This window comes from Cystoisospora suis (assembly GCF_002600585.1).
Source record: "Cystoisospora suis strain Wien I chromosome Unknown contig_332, whole genome shotgun sequence".
NCBI lineage: Eukaryota > Apicomplexa > Conoidasida > Eucoccidiorida > Sarcocystidae > Cystoisospora > Cystoisospora suis.
In genome coordinates this window covers 4,620-26,567 of record NW_027153133.1, presented here as the reverse complement: position 1 = coordinate 26,567, position 21,948 = coordinate 4,620, and the positions used below count along the sequence as shown (strand labels likewise).

At 45.2% G+C, this 21,948-nt stretch overlaps 1 protein-coding gene across 1 annotated transcript; it reads right to left on the bottom strand.

Moving 5' to 3' along the window:
* Positions 1-1,740: 1,740 nt before the first annotated feature.
* On the bottom strand, positions 1,741-15,986 carry CSUI_000862 (dihydrolipoamide branched chain e2). Its single transcript, XM_068061069.1, has 9 exons — positions 14,980-15,986; positions 14,228-14,297; positions 13,627-13,685; positions 13,108-13,308; positions 7,299-7,691; positions 6,312-6,527; positions 5,231-5,365; positions 3,985-4,241; positions 1,741-3,170 (listed from the first exon to the last, which is right to left on the bottom strand). Exons 1-9 carry the CDS (start codon positions 15,235-15,237, stop codon positions 3,119-3,121), a joined length of 1,641 nt encoding a protein of 546 aa, XP_067926955.1. The 5' UTR covers positions 15,238-15,986; the 3' UTR covers positions 1,741-3,118.
* Positions 15,987-21,948: the final 5,962 nt, after the last annotated feature.

The window sequence follows — 21,948 nt, the reverse complement described above, 5'->3', positions numbered from 1 at the left end:
GCCTACATGTATATATATATATAAGATACGATCTACGGATTTATGCGTTGACGTCTGTAAGGTTGTGTACATACACACCTACTCATTTATGCACGCGCATGTGACCTCCACTATGTACACATCAAAGGGAAAGAAACATTGGCTTTTCTCTTCTACAGAGAAGTCGCGTCTCTCTCTACTCTTCTTCTTTTTCTTGTCCCTGTCGTATCCATTCTCTAGACTCACTTTGGAGTAGTTTTCGCCATATCTCTCTCTCTCTAGATCCTATCGATAGATTCAACATAGAGAAATGTATACAAAGATAGCCGTAAGAAAGGAGCATACTTCAAGTGACTGTCTTATTCTCATACCTCTTACCTATATAGATACACCTCAGAATATCTTCTTTCTGCTCTTCAAACAGCATGTCTTTACCTATATGTATATATAGAGGGAGATACATAGGTAAACGCTGAGAGAGATGTGCCTATGTATACGTGGCTTGTGCGTCTGTCTCTCTGTGTATCGAGATAGATACCTCGTCAGAGTGTAGCCGTGTTAAGGACCTCGATGGAGACAGGGGAAAGAAAGGGTCGATAGTCATATTCCTACTGCAACGATTCCCCTCGTCTCTTTTCTGCTCTATACGCCTCCAAACATGGTCGTACATACTTTTCTATCCTGTTTCTTTCCTGCTTTTCTTCTTTCTCTTCATCTCCTTCCCCTGCCCTTCTTACGGCCCTTGAAGCACTCCCTCTCTTCTCTCTTTCTCTCTCTCAATTCTTCTTTGTTTCAGCTGATGCTCCCGAAGACTCCTCTTCTTCTTCGCCCTCCTCTTCACCTTCTCTCCTCCCCTCTTCTTCTCCTCCACCTCGTGTGGTCTTATCTCCTTCAGAGAAGCCCTGGCTATGTGAAGGAGCCGACGGGTTCGTATCAACTGTCTGCGGTCCCTGTGTGGCGAATTCGCAGTGTTTCCCTGGGACTTTTTGCTGTCCTTATCTCAAGGTTTGTGTCTCTTCTTCAAGCGACTCATGTAAAAAGCCCTATGCTCTATGCAATCCACCTTTACCAGCTGAAAAGCCTGAAGAGATTGACTATGATCAATGGAGAGCTCAGTGTCTCTTTGCTGATCTAGATACATGGGTGACCTGTCCTCCATCTGGAGATTTCCTAGCTAAAAGGTATTAAAAGAACAAGGGAAAAGAAGATATCATAAAGATGGAGACGAATACGGAAGAAAAAGAAGAAAGAAAACATCTCAGGAGACTTGTTGGTAATGAGGAATGGGATTCGACATCTATCTATCTATCTTTAATCTATCCATGCACCCCCTTCATTTACTTTTTTCTCTACCTGTTGATCTCTCTCTATTCAATCTCTTCATTTTTCTCCTTCTAATAGATCTATGGTTTGTTTCAGGTGTCAATTCTTCTTTGGAGAAATTCATTTTGCATGGCCTGCTAACGGTCTTTCTTCTTCATCTTGAAAAGTTCTCGTGCCAACACCTCTATGACGTAGATAATTCATGAAAGAGCCTTTCCTTTCGCGCTACTTAAAGAAAAGGAAGAAAAAGCAAGTCGCCTCTCTTTCGGGGTTTCCTGGAGAACTGGGCTTTCCTCAGGTGAGAGATGAAGAAGAAGAAGAAGTAGAAGTAGACGTAGTAGCAGCGCGTCAACGAGAAGAAAAGCTTTTGTGTTTCTCAAATTGAGTAGCAAAACGTTCTTTCTCCTCTTGATGAAAAGAAGAAAAAGAAAACATAACAAGCACGGCACTTCACTCCGAAGAATCGCACGAAACACAGGAAGATCCATCGACAGACAGAAGAGATAGAAAGATAGGAGAAATGCATCTCAAGAGCAAAAGGATGATACCTTCTGTTGCAGGTTAGGTGGTCTCCTATCTATCTGTCTATGCGTCTATCTATCGAGTAGACATTCAGGTGTATGTACACCTCCAGGGGGAGGACTGAGGCGTAGGTCATGAAGAGAGAGAGAGGTGTACATACACCAGGACCATCATGAAACATTTCAGAAGAAGCGAAAAAAAAAGACAACAATAGACACTTTCCTTTTCATCAAGAATGCTTTTCTTTAGTCTCTTTAAGCATAAAAGATACACCACACAGATAGATATGTAGATCCTGTCCTTCTCTCCTTTCTTAAGAAGATGGCAACAGCCCGAACTTTCTTCTCTCTTCTTTGCCTCGTCCATCTCTTCTTACATACTCACGTCATCTAGACTTCTTACCGAGGGACACACCAAGAAGCAGAAGAAAACTTACAAGCACATCTCAAGCAGACATGGGCGATCGATGTCTATCTCTCTCTCTGAACTACCTATATACATAAGGGGGGGTAGAAAGATGAATAGACTTTCGGTAGTGCGTTCATGAAGGGTCCCATCCTGGAGCGTTACAAAGGCAGAAAAAGAGAAGAGAAAGTCTATTATCTACCTTCTATTCTTCTACGATGAAAAGACATCTGCGGTAAGAAACAACATACACAAGCACCATGAGTGTATAAGTAGGAGTGGACTGATTAATGGAGCTACAAGAAGAAATAGACAGACAGAGAGACAGACATGTTGCAAGGAATGAAAAGGGGAGAAAAAGGAAGAATTGGCACAGATAAGTACACTCAACGAACAGCTCAAAGCGAGAGATAGGAGACAAGAAAAGGGATGAAGCATCGATCCATCCATGCATCGAGATAATAGAGACAAGACTCACCGTAAACGAACATAGCCGGGGGTGACGGAGAGAAACTTTGCATGACACTGTATTATCTACCACATCAATCGTGAAAAAGATCGCTTGTTAGGAAACATTCACATTAAAATGAAACAATTCTTTCTTGTTTTCATCTGTCTATACACCCGAGATTCCCCGCCCACGCATCAAGAAAAGAATTCTCACTCCCATCTCATTTCAGGTGTACATACACCTCATATCTTGTGGACCACGTCTCAACAGCCAAGCCATTTTCATCCTTTCTCTTTCTCGCACTTTCCTTTCCCTTCTTCCATGAAAAGCAAGAGCTCATTCACGCTCATTCTTCCTCTTTCTTTCTTTCTCTATCCTTTACGTTCCCGCGACCAGCTGGCAGTATGCTTGCATCTCGATGCCCCGTGTGGGAAGAATTTATCGAAGGTGTAGAAGCATACCTTCGGGCTGCTCCAAGAGAGTCTTGATCCTGCGAAAGAAAGAAAGGAAACCCAGAATGGAGGAGAAAGAAAGAAAGAGCCCTTGTAATATGTCTCAAGTTGTCTACTGGCGAGTGTACATACACCAAAGGCAGACGACTCTAAAGAATCTTATGAAGAGGTATGGATAGATCAACCGAAGAGGAAAGAAGAAAGATCGAAAAAGAAGAAGAAAGAGAATTATGACGATGGTGACAGACACTTGCGAGAAAGTCCAGGCGATTCTCCAAATCGTCATCTTCCCTCTTGGGAGGCTTCACTTGGCTTGCCTGTATAGAAAGAGTTATCCTCCTTTTCTGATCTGCTGTTGACCTACTTTTCTCTCGCTTGATAAGAGGTCAGAAGAATCTCTTCCTCAGCGTCACTCCTATCGGGCAATTGAGAAACTTCTTTCTCCCTCCGCCTGCTTCTTCAAGAGACTTCTTAAATCTCAAAAAGACTTTTCTATCTCTCCACCAATCTATCTACGCCTCTCCACTGCCACCTACTGCTAGAGCTGTGTGTCTCTACTCCGTCATGCCAATACGTACATATCCTTCCGCCTACACCATACACATGTGTAGACATGTATATAAATAGGTATCGTATGTATATACGCCCATATATATATGTACGTAGAAAAGAAAGGTATACATGCAAGTGCATGAGAATACCTACACACATCTATCTCCCCTCCCCGCCATGTCTTTTGCGCGATTCTCTATTCATTCTTGACGTTTTTCTTTCTCCGTAGATCTTCCCATCTTCCCTTTAGTACCCCTACGATCTCTTTCTCTTTATCCCCTCGTCAAGCATTCTCCTTACCGTCGATTGAATCTGGCGACAGTGGCTCCGTCACAGTGTCGATGATCAGCCGTCGATGCAAAGTACATGATCTTTCTCTTCTCTAGCTCTCCCTGGGGATTGAAGCGAGGGAGATCTTTCATCTCGCCCACCCCTATGATGCATGCCTGGCCGTCGAAGAGAAGTGCATGCACGTACGTACAGCCAATGACTCCGACATTTGAGAGACTTATTGTCCCTCCCTGCAGATCACCTGGAGACAGTTTAGTATTCTTCGCCTAGAGAAGAAAGGATACACATAACACGAATACGCCGAAAGATAGATAGAACGAAAGAGAGAAAGATGAAGAGGTGCAAATGACTCCGTTTAGGGACACCGTATATATGATGAGCGGAGGGAGATACAGGAGAGGGAAAAGCAAAGAAAAGAGAGCGAGCTAATAAAGAGTAAAGGAAGAAGAAGAAAAGAGACAGAAAAGACAGACACAATTGTAAGAGTGAACGAAGCAAAGAACTCTTCTTCTTCTTCTTGTTAAAACACAGTCTCTTTAGCAGCATTGTCGAGGAGTACGAAAGATCTAGTCAGAGAAAGGAACAACACAGGAAGGAAGGAAGGAAGGAAGAAAGAAAGAGATAAGAAAGAGAAGAAGATCATCTTGGGTTGGTATACTTCCTTCCTTTCACCCCTCAACTCTGATATACGTGTATTGTATGAATTGCGTACACCTGCATATCTACCCTCTCCTCTGTTGGTTTCTTCAGGCTGTATCTCCATATAGATAGATATCTATCTATCTAGACTTCTATAGATAGACTTCACCCTTTTCCTCTCTTTCCATGTCTATTTCATTCATTTTTAGATTTATCTCTCTCTCTTCTCCACCTAGCAACGAGGTGCTGTCTACTCATATATACAGAGATATACAAACGAAGAATATTTAGAAAGACCTCCATCGCACACATTTTCCGATGGGAAGTAAAAAGAAAAATGCATGGAAAAGGGTCCACACATTCACCACTCTATAGTACAGATGCATTCATACATCTATCTATGTGTATGCATGCATCTATACATATGTCTCCCCGCCGTACATATAAACCTATATCTGTATGAAACGGAGAGGTGAAGAAATGGCTTATCGATCTCTCCACATTGATTGACTCGCTGTGTTACTTCACTTCTTTGACGAAGAACGAAAAGAAGATCGCAAGAAAGAAAGAAAGAAGACGTTGGTATGGGTAGAGGAGAAGGAGATTCTTGTCATACCAGATTTTGAAGTCTATGGAGCTCCGCTTGAATTTGGAGAATGGAGAGATCTTGCACGTTCTTTATATTCGGCACGACTAGACCGTTAGGTGTATCCATGGCTACAGAAATATTGTGATAGCCATACTGCGTATACTACACACCAAGAACGACAAGAGGAAAGAAAGAAAGAAAGATGAGGAGAAGAGAAGAAAGAAGAGAAAGAAAGAAAGAAAGAAGCGTAGGTATGGAGAGAAGGAAGGAAGTGGATCGAGCTCGATGGAAGTAGACACCCCTCCAAGAAAAGGAGGAGAGAGGATATACACACTCTCCTTGCATAGGAAGGACAAAACATAAAGCCACTTTTTTATCTCAGGATGAAACATATACAAAGATGGTCTTCTCAAGACACTCAATCTATCTATCTGCACCTTAGAATATGATAGGCCTACAGCATACACACACATGGCATCTATCTGCTAGATTCAGTCTACCTATCTACTGGAGATAGAGAGGTATTCCATAGGTAGAGAGATACGAGAATGGATTAGAACTGGAGAGAGAACTTATCAATTGCGAAGAGCCTAGGAGAGTCAAGCCCATGCTGTATACATGCGTACAGATAGATATACATAGCTCTACATGTATATATACATCAAGAAATGTTCTACGCTAAGGAGGAAGTACACACATACACACCGGCTGCTTCTTCCCCCTCGCATGCACTCCCAACATAAATCATCTTCTTCTTCTCCCTCTCACCTTCCCTTCTATCCTTCTGCTTCTATACCCCTTCTCCCTTCGTTCCTACGTAGTTAGGATCTTTCCTCATCTTCCTTCTTTGAGAGATACAACTCTCTCTCTGTCTTTACTCCTCTACCCCCCTCAGTCTATCTATCTATCTTTATTTTATTTATCTATCTATCTTTGACCTATCTACCTATCTATCTACCCCTGTCTCTCTCTGTAGATCTTGCTTGCGAGCTATGCACATATCTCTCTCTAGCTTCACTCCTCTAGCCGCTATCCGCCTACCTATCTACCACTGTATCTATGTGTAGATCTTTCCTTCTTTCGATCTTTTTCTTTCAATCTTTCTTACCGAGTCTCCAGAAGCGGCATCGAATTTGGAATTGAGAATAGGAAAGTCATCCAGAGCTAGGCTGATCGCCTTGATAAGGAAAGAAGTTAAAGTAGGCCTGATGTTGTATTTCTTCGACGTCTCGGTCACCATGGACTCTCTCATTCTCACAAGATCGGTCACATCAAACTCATCTCCGATATTCAACTGCGGGACTTTCACAGACTCGTTCATCGCCTTTCAAGAAAAAAAACAAGAGAGAAAGAAAGAAAAGAAAGAAGAAAGAAAGGGAGAGATAGGGAGATGAAAGATAGATAGGTAGATAGATAGATGACAGATAGGTTGAAGATAGGTAGATAGAACGGAGAAAGGGAAGAAGATGTAAGGGGAGAGGATCAAACCGAGAGCGAAGAGAGCTGAGAGGGACGGTGGTATGTGATGTAGGAGCGAGAGAGAGAGAGAGAGTGTGTGTGTTAATCCAACTATTGTGACTATGAATGAGTTAGAGTTGAGATAAGAGTCCCTACGGTAGATCATGGAGCAAAGACGCAGGAATAGTAGCAGACATTCTGATGTAGATCTAGACATGCCAAATCCAGATGAAGATCTATATACAGATCTATAGACATAGGTCTATAAAGAGAGTGAAAAGCGGAGGGAGAGAGAGAAAGAGAGAAAGCGACCTGAGCTTTCTTTGCCTAAGGACTTCCAGGGAGTGTGCTGATACATGCATGACCATGGCATGTAGGGAGGAGATGAAGAAAGAAAGAAAGAAAAATTGAGCGATCAAAGCGTACAAGCAGACTCTGCCTCTTCCTACACAAGACACCCCTATATAGCTGTATATGCATATATGAAGCTCTGTGTGGGACTATGTCTCTATATACATTCACGCAGAGAGTTCTTCCAAATAGGTGACTGAGAGAGATTGCATGCACAAAGAGACGAAAGAAGAGTTCATTCGTGATCTTTTTCTTCTTCCTCCTCTTCTCTTCCCGCCTATCTTACCTTCACCATAGGTCTTGAGAACCCACGCAGTTGGACTTTCGAAGCCTTTCTCTCCGGCCTTTGTAAAAGTTTCGAAGACTCCTCTCCTGTTGTCGCGCCATGACCTCCTGCTGTAGATACACCCGAAGAATGATGCTCGTGGTGAGAAGATCCACCAGCACTCTCGGAGACGCCTCCTCGATTAAGAAAGTTAATGACGTCTTCCTTTGTGACCAAGCCATGCCGTCCTGTCCCTTTCACGAGGGATAGATCAATTCCCTTCTCTTTAGCAAAGCGTCGGGTTGCTGGAGAGGCAGAGACCTCGACGGTAGATGAAGAAGAAGCTCTGTGAGAAGAAGAAGAAGAAGAAGCGGGTAGCGAAGAAGGTGCTGGGGATGAGGGTGTGACAGGTTCCTGAAGATAGCAAGATGACAGGTCAAAAAGAGAAGGAAATCTGTGAGGAGAGGAGAGAGAAGAAGAAAGGTAGATAGTTAAAGAAAGAAGAAAGAAAAAAAGAAAGAAAGGAATGTATACAGTGGGACTGACGGACAAGAGAAAGGATGAAAAGGAGAACAAAAGTATGAGTGATATACAATGTGAAATATACAGGGATAGAAGAGACAGACCATCCAGTAGGAGGCAGGGAAGATCAGAATAAGGTACAATTTGAAGAGAATCGTGGGGCTTCCTCCTCTTCTTCCTTTCTTCGCAAAACAAGCAGAAGAAGTAAATATATACACAATAATGGAGACATTCGCCTAGTCTTTGCCTTCATGTCTTTATTTCAAGAAAAGGAGAGAAAGAACGAGAGGTACAACTGGAAATAACCCACGTCATTCTCTCCTTCTCTTTCACTTCTTCTTCTTTCGCTCTCTCTTCACTTGGATCTTTCTGTCTTTTAGTTAAAGGAAGAAGGAAGATCATAGGGAACCTGTCCGAGTATCTACATAACTGTCGAAAGGAAAGACACAGGTGTCTTCTATTCTTCTGTCTTTTCTCTGCCCCTTCAGTTTCTTCTTCTTCTTCATTAACATTCTCTTTCCTTTTTCTTCTTCTTGTCGTTTTGCTTCGTGCAAGAGATACCTCTTCTTGCTCCTCTGAATAGACAATAGTCAGCTGCTGATGCCTTCCATCGAAATCTCAGAGACGAAGAGAGAGAGAGAGAGAAGAAGAAGAATGAGAGATTTCTTCTGTTCTCTTCCTGCATGTATGTACATACACTACACACTCTCTCACTCACCCCCCTGTCGAGAACTGCAGCTCTTTTTCACACCAAAGAAGCTTTTCGAAAGAAAAGAGAGAGAAAAATGCTCAACACAGACACATTCCTGCCTATGGATATATAGATAGATAGAGCTACGTATATATACACATCTACTGGTATGTTGCGTGCATGCAGAAAAGATACACTGCATGTACACTAGACAAAAAACCAGTCTGAGGTGTATGTACAAGGTGATAATGGTCGAAGTAGTAGTGAAGTCTCCATCCATCTGTCTTGTCTCTTTCTTCTTCTTCTTCCTTCTTCACTCTATGATACATCTGGCGCGCAGGCCTACAAGACGAAGAAGATGAAGAGCCCCATATATAGCCAGACGGATGTCTTTTTCATACACACTTTCAAATCCAGCGCGTGTGTTGACTGAAAATTGAGAAGTGATCCTTATTACTATTACAGTCCACAGCAGCATCATCATCCATCTTTCTTTCCTCTTCCCTTTTCACCTTGACGAAAGAAAGGGCAGGTTGGTTCACATTCTTCTTCAAGACTCTTCTCCCTCTTTCTTTCTTTCTCTTTTTCTTCTTTCAACACAAGAATCGTATCTGCGGGCTGTCGACTTCCTCAGTTTCTGTAGGAAATTCCCGGCTATTCAGAAGCCCAGGTGTATGTAGGCTGTGTTCTCTTCCGCAGGAACACACATAGAGTATACAACCAGGTATGTATATACACCCCAGAATCTCTTGAGATGTTTGGCTGGACTGTGCTTCTCAGTTTCTACTCCTTTCCGAGAAGACCATCGCGGGTCATTCTTCATTCAGCACGTCTTTAGTGTTGCTTCTCCTGTGGTCGTCTTTCAATGAAGAAGGACAAGGACACTGCATGCATCAACAATAAGAAACATAGAGAGTAGGTTAAAGCTACAGGTTGGAAGCCTGTCCTCGCATGCCGTCTTCTTCCTTTCTTCTCTTTCTTTCTCTTCACTTCGGCCTCCAAACGCACTCTTCGTGCTCTTCTCCTCAGACAAACGAGTGAAGTCATAGAGACTGAAAGAATGTATTCACAGAACCACCAGTTAGTCACACAGAAAGACGTGTGTTGTCTCCCTCTGCCGGAGTGTCTTTCTATTTCAAGTGTATGTACACCTGAATAGTGTAGCTAAGTAGAACACGAAGTTGCATCTTTTCCTTCTTTCGAGTGTTTCCTTCCCCAACCCGAAACACGAACTTGTTATCTTCCCTCTTCTTCTTCTATCTCTTCTCTCAACTTTGAAAAGTAATCTTTCACAGCAGCGCACCAACGAAAAGAAACCGCTGCTCCTCTTCTTCACGGAGAGAGTCAGGTAGTTGGAGATGGAACACAAAAAGAAGAAGAAGCAGAAGAGGACGGAAGAGCGAAGGTGTGTGAGGCGTCTATTCCCTTCGCTCCTACCTGTGCATATGCGGGAAGGTTCTTCGATCACACGCAGCCCGCTTGAGTGTCTTTAGAAGTACAGATGACACAACTCTCTATCATTCTTTCTTTCCTTCCTAGATGAGAGAAAAAAGAGATGAGACTTTTCAGCTGAACCACGGACGTAAAAGACTTTGTGAAGGTGAGGTGACTGGATCTTCCGAAAAAGATGAAACAAGGAACTGCACTACCAGGAGATAGAGAGGAAAGATTGAAAGAAGCAAGAGAGAAACCCGACATTCTTCTTTCTGTTGGCGTGTATCTATTACAGACATAATAGAGAATCCATAGATACACACACACGTCTTCTCTCCCTACAAGCGGTCTTTTCTTATCCTTTTCAAGAGCTCGAGCTCTACTTCTTCTCTGTCTTCTTCTCTTTTTTCTTGCATTCCCACAAAAACCTCTCTCCTTTCCTTCTCATCATCCTTTCTTCAAGAGAAAGAAAGAAAGAAAGGAGTCGCAAACACTACGGAGTGGAAGAAGAGGAGAGACTCGTTGTACTTGAGATGTTTACCGAAATAGAAAGAATCGCTGCTGAAGTGTCTAGCCATCAGAAGGTTGAGAGAGACGTGAGAGTGAGAATGTGCGTGCATATATGCGTGCGATGCTGCCAGAAAGAGAAAGAGAGATAAGAGAGACAATGTACGTGAAGGTGCTGTATTACAAGAAGAAATCGAAAGATCTTTCTCTCACGGGCGGTCCACCAAACCTGCGGTGTATGTGTAGCTGCTACGAGAGAGGGGAAGTGAAGTACAACTCACACGACCAGAACAGGAAGCTAGCGAGCTAGATAGCTAGCTCGCTGGTTTATTCACTCACACACACTTGAAGCGTCTTGTCTACAGAGAGTAGTGAGAGAAAGACAGAACAACGTGAGAGGAGAGAGAGGAGTCTGTAAGAATTCCACACATATAATGAAGTAACGCAGAAGAGGGAGGGGGAAGGAGCTAGGAGGAGCCGGATGTTTCACAGCCAAAAAAGAAGAAGAGACGTTTCTTCTTCTTTTTCTTCAACTTGGAGATGAAAAGCATCATGAACTTCATTGTTTACTTCTTCGCTTTCTCGTTATTCTTCAATAGAGCTTCTCTGCAGAAAGGAGAGAGAACACATTTAGTCCTTCTCCTCCATCTTCCTTCTATCAACACATCACTGTCTCTTTCCTTCATTGTCATACCTTCATCTTCTCCAAACTCTCTCCTCTCTGTCTTGAAAATCTGTCTCTCTTTCTTTCTCTCTTTCTTTCTTTCTTTCTTCATCTCTGTCTATCTCTTCTCTCTCTCTCCATGAAATTTCCTTCACTCCGTCTTTCTTCGCTTCTCTCCGGCTCTGCTGTAAAGAAGTTCATCTTCTCTCATCCAGACGTCTTCATATCACTCTATCCTTTGATAAGTCTTCTTCGGTTCTCGTTGCTTCGGTTGACGGAAGACATTTCTTCTGTCCTTTCTGTCTCTTTTAAGTTGTTCCTTCTTATATAAGCTTTCTATTGGTCGGGATGATCCAATGCTGTTGATCTTCTTATTCAAATGAGAAAAGTTCTCGAGTGAAAGAAGAAGAAGAACAAGGGAAGGTCTCTGAAATCTTGGCACGTGAAGATCTCCTCTTCTTTTCTCTTTCCCAATTCTTCACCTCCCCATGATCATTCTTTCTTCATCCTCTTCTTCGTCAGCCTTCTTCTCTCTTTTTCCTTTTTGCGTGTCTCTTCCTTCGTCCATCCATCGGCTGCTGTCTCTTCTTCTGTCTTTCTCTTTCTCTGTTTCTCATCTTCCCTTCTTCACCTTCCGTCATTCTTTAACAAAGAAGATACAAGGGATTGAAGATGAGGACGTTGAGAGGTCAAAGACGTGCGACAGGAAGAGGAGAGACAAGAGAGATAGATACGCACAATTGAAGCTTATTAATATATATATATATATCTTATATGAGGATGATGAGACCAAGAACATCATAGAGAGAAAGAAATTCCCCCTCTCTACAAGCTTAGAGAAAGGATAAGAAGAAGGACATCCCGTCTCAGCAACCAAAAGAAGAAGAAAACGCTAGAAGGAAGATCGACAGAGAGCGAGGAAGGACGATCAGACAAGAATGAAAGCGAAGCCGAGTACAACAAGGAGAGAGAGAGAGTGAATTCTCTCTACTTCTCTTCTACTTCAGAACACGAGTACACAAACACACGCGTATATGCTTGCACTTTTCACACGACGGCTTGATGGAAGCAGAAAGCGGAAAAAGAAGACGGCGAAGAAATCTCAGAGACAACTGCGGACGGAAGAGAAGGATGAAGAAAGAAAGAAAGAGGTCTGAGCTGCTCTCCTCGCCTTCTTTACTGTAAAGAAGATGAACAGAGCGTCACCCGCACGCAAAGAAGGAAGGAGAGAAAGAAAACATAGAAAAGAAGGGGAGAAAGAAGAGATCATTTTAAGAGAGATCTTCACGAAAAGGCACAGAAGATGCCATCTAGAAAGGAAAGAAAACACTGAAGAGATGGAGGAACCAAACAGAAGAAGAAGAAGAAGAGACATCCACCACTAAGAGAGAAAAAGGAGCTTTTCTAGATGATTTAAGATAGAATGAAGAAGGGAAGGACAACCGAATAGATGTAAGAAGAAGAAAAAGAGAAGAGAAGATAACTCTCTCCATCCTCGGAAGATAATGAAGCGCAGAGAGCTAGTTGGATCTCTTCTTCTTCTTACCAAGCAAGCTGAAGAACGTCTTTCTTATCTCCACGTAGATACTTTCTACATGGGAAGAAAATACGCTTTCTCTCTCACCGTCGCACATCCCACATATATACATATACAATACTGTATCTATGTACATACGTACGTGGATACATGTACATATAGACTATATATGTATGTATATAGATCTCTACGTGATCTATACACAGGGAGCACATCGAAGTGAATAAGGAATGAGACACGACGAGATGATCGAACTCCACCTCTGTGTCTCCTACTCTTTTCTATCCCTAATCTATCTATCTATGTACGTATCTTGGACTGTTCGATCTTGCTCTCTCTTTACCATCCGATGTCTATGTATATCAATCTCCCGAGAACATGTGCAAATCGGAGAAGACACAGACACATCAAGACACGAAGAGAGAAGAAAGAAAAAGAATGAGAGAAGAACCTTCTCTCCTCAAGATGAACTTACAGGGGTCTTTGGTTTCTCGTCTTCCGTCTTAGGTTGCTCTTCGGCCTCTTCTTCGTCTTCTTCTACGTCAATGTCCAAGAGGGGAGAGCCGATCTTCACCATTGTCCCTTCTTTCTGGTGTAGCTTCACGATCTTCCCTGTGTAGGGACAAGTGATCTCGACGGTTGCCTTATCTGACTGTACAGCGCAGAGATCATCCATCTAAGAGAGAACGAAAGAACACAAAGATCGAGGAAGAACAAGGGGAAGATCTACAACAGGAGGACTCTTCTCTTCTCTCTCTCTGTGGCTTTTGAGGTGTCCTAAGATCTTCCACGTAGGAGAGAGGAAAGAGATTCGCCGGCTTAAAGAAGGAGACAGCGTGAACAGCTCGCATTGTCAAAGTCAGGCTAGAGATATCTTCTTTATCTTTTTGAGAAGTAGGAAGATAGAAAAGAAAAGAGACACATGCAGAAGGACATCCATCTCTTCCTACGGAAGGACTGATAAGGAGTGGTAAGGAAATTCTCGAGATTTTACCTCTTCCACATCATCTCCAACTTTCTTATGCCACTTGAGAAGCTCGACTTGAGCGATACCTGAAGAAAGAGAGAGAAAGAAAGAAAAGAACGAAAGAAAGAATAGACAACCGGCATCGACCATTCAAGAAGAAAAGAACACGAAGGGGCAATAGACAAAAGTATATATATATATATATGTAGATATTCATCTCTGTCTGCATCTATCCCTACCTATGGTATAAGGAGAGAGATTGTTCTATGCAGGCGTAGGTACATCTACAAGTGTGTGATGTGTCGCTACATCTCTAAAGTAGATTGCTCATCGTGAAAGAACGAAACCGCTCCCTCCCTGCCCGTTAACTAAGGTGTACATACAGACCTCTCTTTCTCCAAGGATAGGAGGATGAAGATGACGCGCCTCATTCTTGGTCACCAAGTGTACATACACCGCAGACGAACAAGAGACAGGAAGGGAAAACAGCAAGAGTGAAGAGGTACATTTAACAAAGATTCCTGCTCATCAGCAAGAGAAAGAGAGAACTAGATCTCAGAAGCACAAAGAAGTAAGGACAAAAAGAAGAACAAGAAAGAAAAGAAGAGAGAAAGAGTCACTTGCTTACCTTCTCCGATATCTGCGAGTTTGAACGTTTTAACCGCCAAAAGAGGCTTCGTTACGGTGAAAAGAGATCTCTGCTTACAAAGAGAATAGACACACGCAACTGAAAAGTCGACAACTGAGAAGAACGAAGGACTTTGAAAGAGAGACCGTCTTCACAACGATGAGGAAGCAAAAGATACTAGAGCTCACGGCAGAGAGGGAAGAGGAATCAAAGACAGGAGAGAACCATTCATGAGGAAAGTAGAGTAGCTCTCAGAATGATAGAAAGCTTAGAAGAATAAGAGGTGAAGAGGCGCATCATAAATGAAGAAAGAACAACTAGCAGGTGAAAGTCAAGAGAAGCCAATACTAGGAGTTGGGAGGGTCGGAATGTGTGTGTGTATGTACACTCTAGCTAACTGTCAGTTTAGGTGAAAAAGAAGTTAACAGGTTTAAAGGTGAGATAGATAGGTCGATAGATTAAAGACAGATGAAGACAGACAGATAAAGGTAGGTAGAGGTAAAGAATAGAGAGGCGGGTACGCAGATAGGTAAATAGATTGGTACAGAGAGATAGATAGGTAGATAAGAAAGGATGATCGATTGAAGATAGGTAAAGACAGACAGATAAAGATAGGTAGATATAAAGAATCGAGAGACAGGTAGATAGGCTGGAGATAGATAGATAGGATAGGTATATAACAGATAGATAAGAAGGGATAATTTCTTGTATTTAGGAGGGAAGCGAGAGGGAGTGAGTGTTAGTGACGTTACCTCTCCAGAGAGATAAACGTAGACATTGATCTTGGATTGGTTTGAAGAAGAAAAAGAAGACTGGCGAGCCACGCACCCTGTTCTCATACCAGCGAATGAGCTGGAATTCTGACGGGATGAAAGAGGCTGGAAATGATCCTTAAGAAACATCTTACATTTGTCAAGAGAATTAGCTTTGTGGTGGCAAGTTTGTTGAGTTAGAAGTCCTCCTGACACGACTTGTCGTGAGAAGAGGGGAGCTAGATGTCTGTTCATCATCTTGAAGAAGAAAAAGAAGAAAAACAGATTCACACTGCGTACTCCTTCTGTGTTTCAGGTGGATGTGTATGTACACCTCAGCGGGACAGGGTTCTCGCGTGTTTCAAGAAGATGGAGTTTCCTTAGTCGAATATCGCCGCGCGAAGCTCTAAACAGAAAGAATCAGCCGGGTAAGAAAGTATCTTCCTCTGGAATTTGAGAAGATTTTGTCTTCTTAGGAATGAAGACGACTCAGAAGAGCTGGCGACTTAACCATAGAAAGGAGAAAGCTCACATCCACTCCTTTCACGGCCTGACACCAACAGATGAGCAGACAAAGAAGAGAAGAGGCAGCAGGCTGATTCTGGAAGAGACAAGAAAAGGAAGGAATGAAGAAAGAAAGGACACTAAAACGACAGAGGAAAAGAAAAGAAGAGGAGAGGTAGGATGAGAGAAGACTGCTGAGAATCGCCCGGTTACTGTGCGCAGAGAAAGGATAGAAAAGAAGAAACACAGTTCTCGGTGACTGCGATGAAGGCTGTAGTTGGCGTGGATAGAAGAACACAAAAAAAAAGTATCACGGGGGAAAGGCCGGCTCACATCAAATGCGGTGTATGTACACCTCCCGGAAGTCCACTGAAGCTATTTTTGAATGAAGAAAGCTCTCTCACACTCTTTTTGAACGCAGGGGATGAGGGGAAGCCCAAGCGGGTGCTTCGAAGAAACCAATCAAAGCATCGTCTATCAGCAGCACCTTTCTCATTCTCACCTTGCTCTTTCATTCCTGCTTTTGTCTCCTCCTCTTTTTCTCCTTTCTTTTTCATCCTCACCTTCGTGCTACAACGGCATGCGGTTTCTATGTACATGTGTATCACATACGGCGAGATAGCCGCCGCATACAAGCTCTTCGCTTCTCTCTCTTCTGTATAAGACGAGAAAGAAAAAGTCGGCAAAAAAGAAAGGCGTGTGTTTTTTTAGACTTCCTTCTCAATCGAAGACGTTGGTGTTTCATCTTTTTCTTTTATCATAAGGAAGTCGAATTCCCGCTGACGCATTCGTACAATCTTCAGACGGAAGGTGAAGGAAAGGAAGTAAGGTCTGCGATGAAGAGCATTCAAGGTAGTCTTCTGTCAAGAAGAAGATTCATGACTTCCCTAGCTATGTTTCAACTTTTAAAGCCAGACACAAGTCCTCTCGGTATCTCAGTAAGAGAGAGACAGAGCCGTGTGAAAGGTTGCGAAGTGTGCGATAATACATCTGTGTTAGCCGCTATGTCCGTCACCATAGACTTACAAACCTAGAACTCCTCTAGTGGGACGACATACTTCCTGTGGAGATTCTTTTCCAAGAAAGGTAACTAGAAGTCTTTCCTACTCTCTTATGTACATGAGGCACGAGCGCTCCCTGCACAGCGGCATGAGCTAGGCTCGTTGACTGCAAGCCAGAGAGAGAGAGGGGTTTTAGTGGCTCCTTAAGAGTGAGAGCACGTCGCTCGCTCGGATAGGCCACCGGTTCTCAGCAACAGAATCACCTTACTACAGGACAGCGGCCGTCGGTCGCACCTCATATCTTCATACGTTTAAAGACTGAGAAGAACTCTCGTACTATTCTCTTTCTGTCGCGGCTGATCTACGAGTCGCCAAATCATCTGCGCGGTGATTCCTGAATCGGGTAACGATTCCCCTGCCTGTGCGAGCGACACGACGCCTTACCGCCTCTTAACAGCGCCGTAGTTGCTTCCGCTCGTTGCTTGTTAAACTCGTCGTGCCCAGCAATGGCATAACACCAACGAACAAATGAGGGAGACAAAGAGGTAGAATCGAGAGGAGTGTCTTACAGGTGTGAGTTCTCGGGGGCTGTCTCAAAATGGTGACAGCGGGGTGTTGCTTCCGCGCGCGGACCGAGTCACGTCTACAGACGTGGTTATAGTCCTTCTACGGTTAGCCAGTCCGAAAGTGAACACCATCTCGCTCTGTACCTGGTCCTCCTCCGCTTCTTCGGGCCCTGTTGTTGGGCCCCGCTTTGTAGACCGTTACCGTAGATCTAAAAGCATGCATGTCTAACAGTCCTGCTGATTTGTCTGTGTCACACGGGTTTTGCCCCCCTCGATTTTGCCTGTGATGGTGAGTGATAAGGTCATGTGCCCGCGGGAGCTAAAGTGTCCATTTGGCTTATAGTCAGCCGGTGACATGCTACAGTAACCTTGTCACTGGCAGCTAATGGAATCGCCCATACTGGCAAGAGCTCTGTATCGTGTAGTAGTTCTAGAACCCTTGGTGCCGCGACAGACGTTACGTACGGGGAAGGCGCTGAACCGGTAGGCTGGCGGAGAGTGGACCTTGCTTGCTCCCTCCTGCGATGGCGACGCCCTGCGCTGCCAGGAGACTGAAAAGAGAGAACTAATCATTCTCCAAATACAAGAATACTGTTTCTGCAAAGACAATGCTAGTAGGTGTCCACCTGTCACAGGACAGCTAAGCTGCGCACTTTAGTGAAGGCTGCTGGTTCGCGAGAGTTTGCCGAAGCTGCGAACGTCCCAACAACTCTGTGCCTGCGTTCGCCTCTGTATACTGAGAGTGGGTTCTCTACTGTGACGATGCTGCAAGGACCAAGTCGCTGTTGCAAGTCGAGGCACTGTCAGATCTCAATATTCAGTACGGCCTGCTGTTGTACAGCCGGAAACCACAACAGGGTAGGCGAGTTTCAGGATGATCGTACTCAGAGACGGCGGTTTCTCCTGGCCTCAGGTTTTTTCTTGCTGTGTCAGGACACGCAATTTTCTGGAAGAGCTACTAGCACAGGTCCGCCTGAATTCCGTGACCTCAGCGTTTCACGCTTGAGGTGTTGATCTGTATGCCATTGCTGGGTGAGTACCCAGCAATTCCTAACCACGTGGTTCTTCGGTCGCGCATGAGGCAAACGGTGGGAGCAGCGACACAGAAGAGAGGCCGATCGATAACGGTAACGAGAGCAAATCTTCACTCTGATACTGAGGAGCAGTCAGCCAAGGTGGTTTGCATATATATGTTAGTGAAGAGGGAAGGGAACTACGTGGGTCAAACTACTTTCCAATTGCTAAGTTTTACCACCCTCACACCCCTGCGGGACTTACGGACCAGAGGTTCTGCCGAGGATCGGTGAGGCCTTTCAAGTGTAAGGTTGAACGAGTACGAAAATGTTTTTTTTGCCACGTTGACCCTACGTCAAGGAACTGAAGGGGATCCAAAAATTCCCTGAGGTCAATGTTTCGTTGTGGCGGTACTGCAAGAAAACTCTACAGGAATTTCACATTGAAATAAAGCGGTTCCCGTAATTTCCAGTCTTCTTCAAACTGTACATCTTTCTGCTTCTGTCTTTTCATGTGAAAGTGCGAGTATGCATGTGGATTTTATAGACAAGTAATAATTTTCGTTCCCCATCCGGTTGAAGGCTGCTTTAGTTGCGCACTAATGCAACCGAGAGTGTTTCAGGTAGTTCAGATATATACTGCTATCTATACAGATGTATAAACTTTCAGCTCTCTAGAAAAATGACAGGACCATACTGTCCTTTTATGAATGACAAGAGTGACAAGACATAGGCAGAGGACGACAGAATGATACTTTTGTCGGCGAGGCAGAAAAACTCCGTACAGCTTGCATACGGGCCCTGCGAAGAAAGTTATACAGCCCATACTTGTTTCCTTGACGCTTCCTTGTTCTCTTGGGAATGAAGCACTGCCCCCGGGTCTCCGGAGTTGATTTTCCTTGCGTACAGTTGCACCGTCTTCCGCCCATTGTGACGGCGTGCTCGGTCTTTAGGCCTTCCTAGATCTGTCGCTTCCAGATCGTTTCCTCAGCTCGACGTCGCTGCGCTCCCTACATAGTCCCTTGGCTAGCTCATCGGAGCTACTGCCCTTAGCTGGTAAGCCACTAAAACTTCCTCGAGGCATTACGATGTAGAATACTCAGCCAAGCGGTTCCCCAGCAGGGGCATAGCAGGATCACGGCAGGATGTATCCAAGCACAACATGACAAGTTTTGGAGTCGCGGCGCTCACGTCGGAAAGTTGAAACTGGACACACCAGCCCCAGAGAGAGGAACACATCCCGGGAAAATGGACTACAGCGACGGGTAATTTTTTAGGACAAAGCCACACAGGTGGGGTATACTCGATGAACTAGCAGAGACTGCCGCCGTGGGCCTTCTCCTTCGCGGAGCCACAGCCGACACTGTACTAAAGGTAGAGCATCAGTCCCAGAAGGCACCCTGTCACAGTCAGAGCCGACCACCCGAACACTGCGGGAGAGAACGAGCCGGAATCGGGAGAAGGATCTGACGGGCCTGAGGCTTCTTTCTTGGGGACTGTCACGAGAATAGTGCACAGCGCATCGGTTTTTTGGCCGGGGGAACCTGTAGCGGTGCAAGTATAACAGAAGTGCTTGTCATCTTTCTGTGGTTCGCCAAGTTTAAGGTTGAACACAGTCCCGCTTACCCCTTGCCCCTTTTCTACGGCGCGGTGGTTCTCTGAGGTCGAGTCTGCCGCCAATGTAGAGCCGGGGGCAAGCGTGTCTAGCAGTTCCGCCTCGTTCTCGCTTGCACACTTCAGCCCCTCTCCTTCGCTTGTTGCGGTGGTGACCGCGTAGGCAATCGTCACGTTCATCTTACTCCCACCCTTCCCTTCCAGGGGTGCTGCGGTTTCTACTGGCCTCAGATGTTGCGTCGCAGGATCCGGACACTTAATCTTGAATGACCTACTAGCACCGCTCAGTTTGAGTTCCTTAGTGCTTGAACTGCACGTCTGGGGTGTAGAATCATCTGGAACTGCCGGGCTGCGGGGAACTTCGTTGCGTAGCCAAGGTCCGTCCGCGGCGCGCACCAGGCACAGGCTGGAGGCAGCGAGACAGAAGAGGACCCCGCTGACAAGGGCACTGACCCGGGCGTCAACAGAACACACCCTCATCTTGATCCTGAGAAACAGGCATACAAGCAAATTTGTCCCGGTGGCGTTCTGAGGAGCAAGACGAAACTAAAGGAGTGAGCATTGTTCCTGATTTGCTCCCGAGAAGTCGCCAGCCTCGGACTGAAATCAGAGGAACTGTTTTGGCTCTGCGCAAGATCGGTGGGGCCCCTCCAATCTAAACGCGTGCGAGGAAGAGAGTGTTCGTCCACACTTCTGCCACTCCAAGGCGGAAAAGACAGGGGACACAAGGTGACTGGAGTTTGAATGCTTAAGCCGCAGCGAGGCAGGGAGAGAAGTGAAGTAGTGAGTCGACAGTGGAAGACAAGTGTCTGAGAATTTAGCACTCTAGTCTATCACTTCATTTTGAATAACCTGCGCGCTTATTCGTCTTGTCCGCCTCTAAGGAGAGCCGAGTCCGTTTTGAGAAGGTTCACAACAAAGTTGTGTGCTTCGTGTCACGAAAAAGACTGGGAGAATGGTTCAGCAAGCACGTCCTTTTGTACCAGTAATGCTTCTCTCATTAGATATATGGATACGTGTCTGTCCAGAGATTACACGGGTGTGTATCAACTCAGTTCTGTCTACCAGGAAACTGCACCCTCGTCTTGCGAAGGGGATGAATGACAACAGGTAAGAAAAGCGACATCATGTATCTCTAAGATGTCACACAGGAATTTCGTTTAGCTTGGTCAGGTAGCTACGAGAGCAGCCGGGGGCAGCGGCGTGTCGTAGCGGCACATGAAGAAGACTTCAGACGTAAGACAACAGTCACCCGTCACACGGTTGTCCAGTACGCGGGGTCCATGGCCGTCGCTTTGGTGAAGAATTGGACAGCCAACTACCAAATCTTGACTTGTCTACCTTAGGAGAAAGGAACGAGATGCGACGCACCGGCCCTTGGGCACTGTCACGAAACGGTACAAGTAGTGCGTGGTGTCCGAACAGCGGCGTTCTCGACAGTGCAGGTGTGGGCCTCTACGATCCTGCTTCTGCTTGTGCACCTTCCGTCTCATAAACCCAATTACTTCGCGTCGGTCGGTCTTGTGCCCTTCCTGAAAACCTTCGCTTGCTGGCTGCATTCCCAGGAACGCCGTGGCTCATGCACTCGACCCAGTCCTTTGACTCACCCGGGGGTTGTCAAAATATTCACGAGCCGTTAATCCCCGCAGAGCAGGAAGACAGCCAAAGGAGCAAACCCACCAGCTCCAGTCATGAAAAAACTCCTTGCGACAAAACTTCTCTCAGCCACAGGTGTTTCTCCCTCTCCTGTGCTCGTAAGAGTACTGCTTTAGGATAAAGCGTACGCAACGGGAAACGATTTCTCAGGGGCGAGGAGACGTCCGACCGTCCGTAACTATGAGACCCCTGACTGTCTACGCGTTAGTCCCGCCCTTCACAGAACTTTGACCCACAGCGTTCTACAAGTGGCGGATTAGTCCCACCACGCACACTGTTACGCTCAAAGCCAGCCACGCAAACACTGGGGGAGACGACGAGCCCGAATCGGGAGAAGGGGTTGTCGGCGCTGGAGTCTCCTTTTTGGGCACTGTCACAAAAATGGTGCACGGCGGCTCTGCTGACTGGCGGGGGGAGAGATTAGGGCAAATATAACAGAAATGACTGTCCTCCGCTTGCGCGTCACCAAGTCCAAGGGTGAACACTGTCGCGGTCAGTGGGCTCTCGTCGTTGTCTTGAGCCCGTTGGTTCGGATTCCCTGTGGAGTCCACGGTTAACCTAGATCCTGGCGCAAGCGTTTGCAGCGTTTCCGCCTTTTCTGTGACACACACTTGC

What these genes read in the sequence shown, in the direction of transcription:
- CSUI_000862 (XM_068061069.1), bottom strand. Translation starts at nt 15,237, where the DNA reads ATGATGAACAGACATCTAGCTCCCCTCTTCTCACGACAAGTCGTGTCA. An exon ending in ACGTTTATCTCTCTGGAGAG is followed by an intron (nt 14,298 to 14,979) that starts GTAACGTCACTA and finishes CTTTGTAAGCAG; the next exon opens with AGATCTCTTTTCACCGTAAC. An exon ending in ACTCGCAGATATCGGAGAAG is followed by an intron (nt 13,686 to 14,227) that starts GTAAGCAAGTGA and finishes CTCTTTCTTCAG; the next exon opens with GTATCGCTCAAGTCGAGCTT.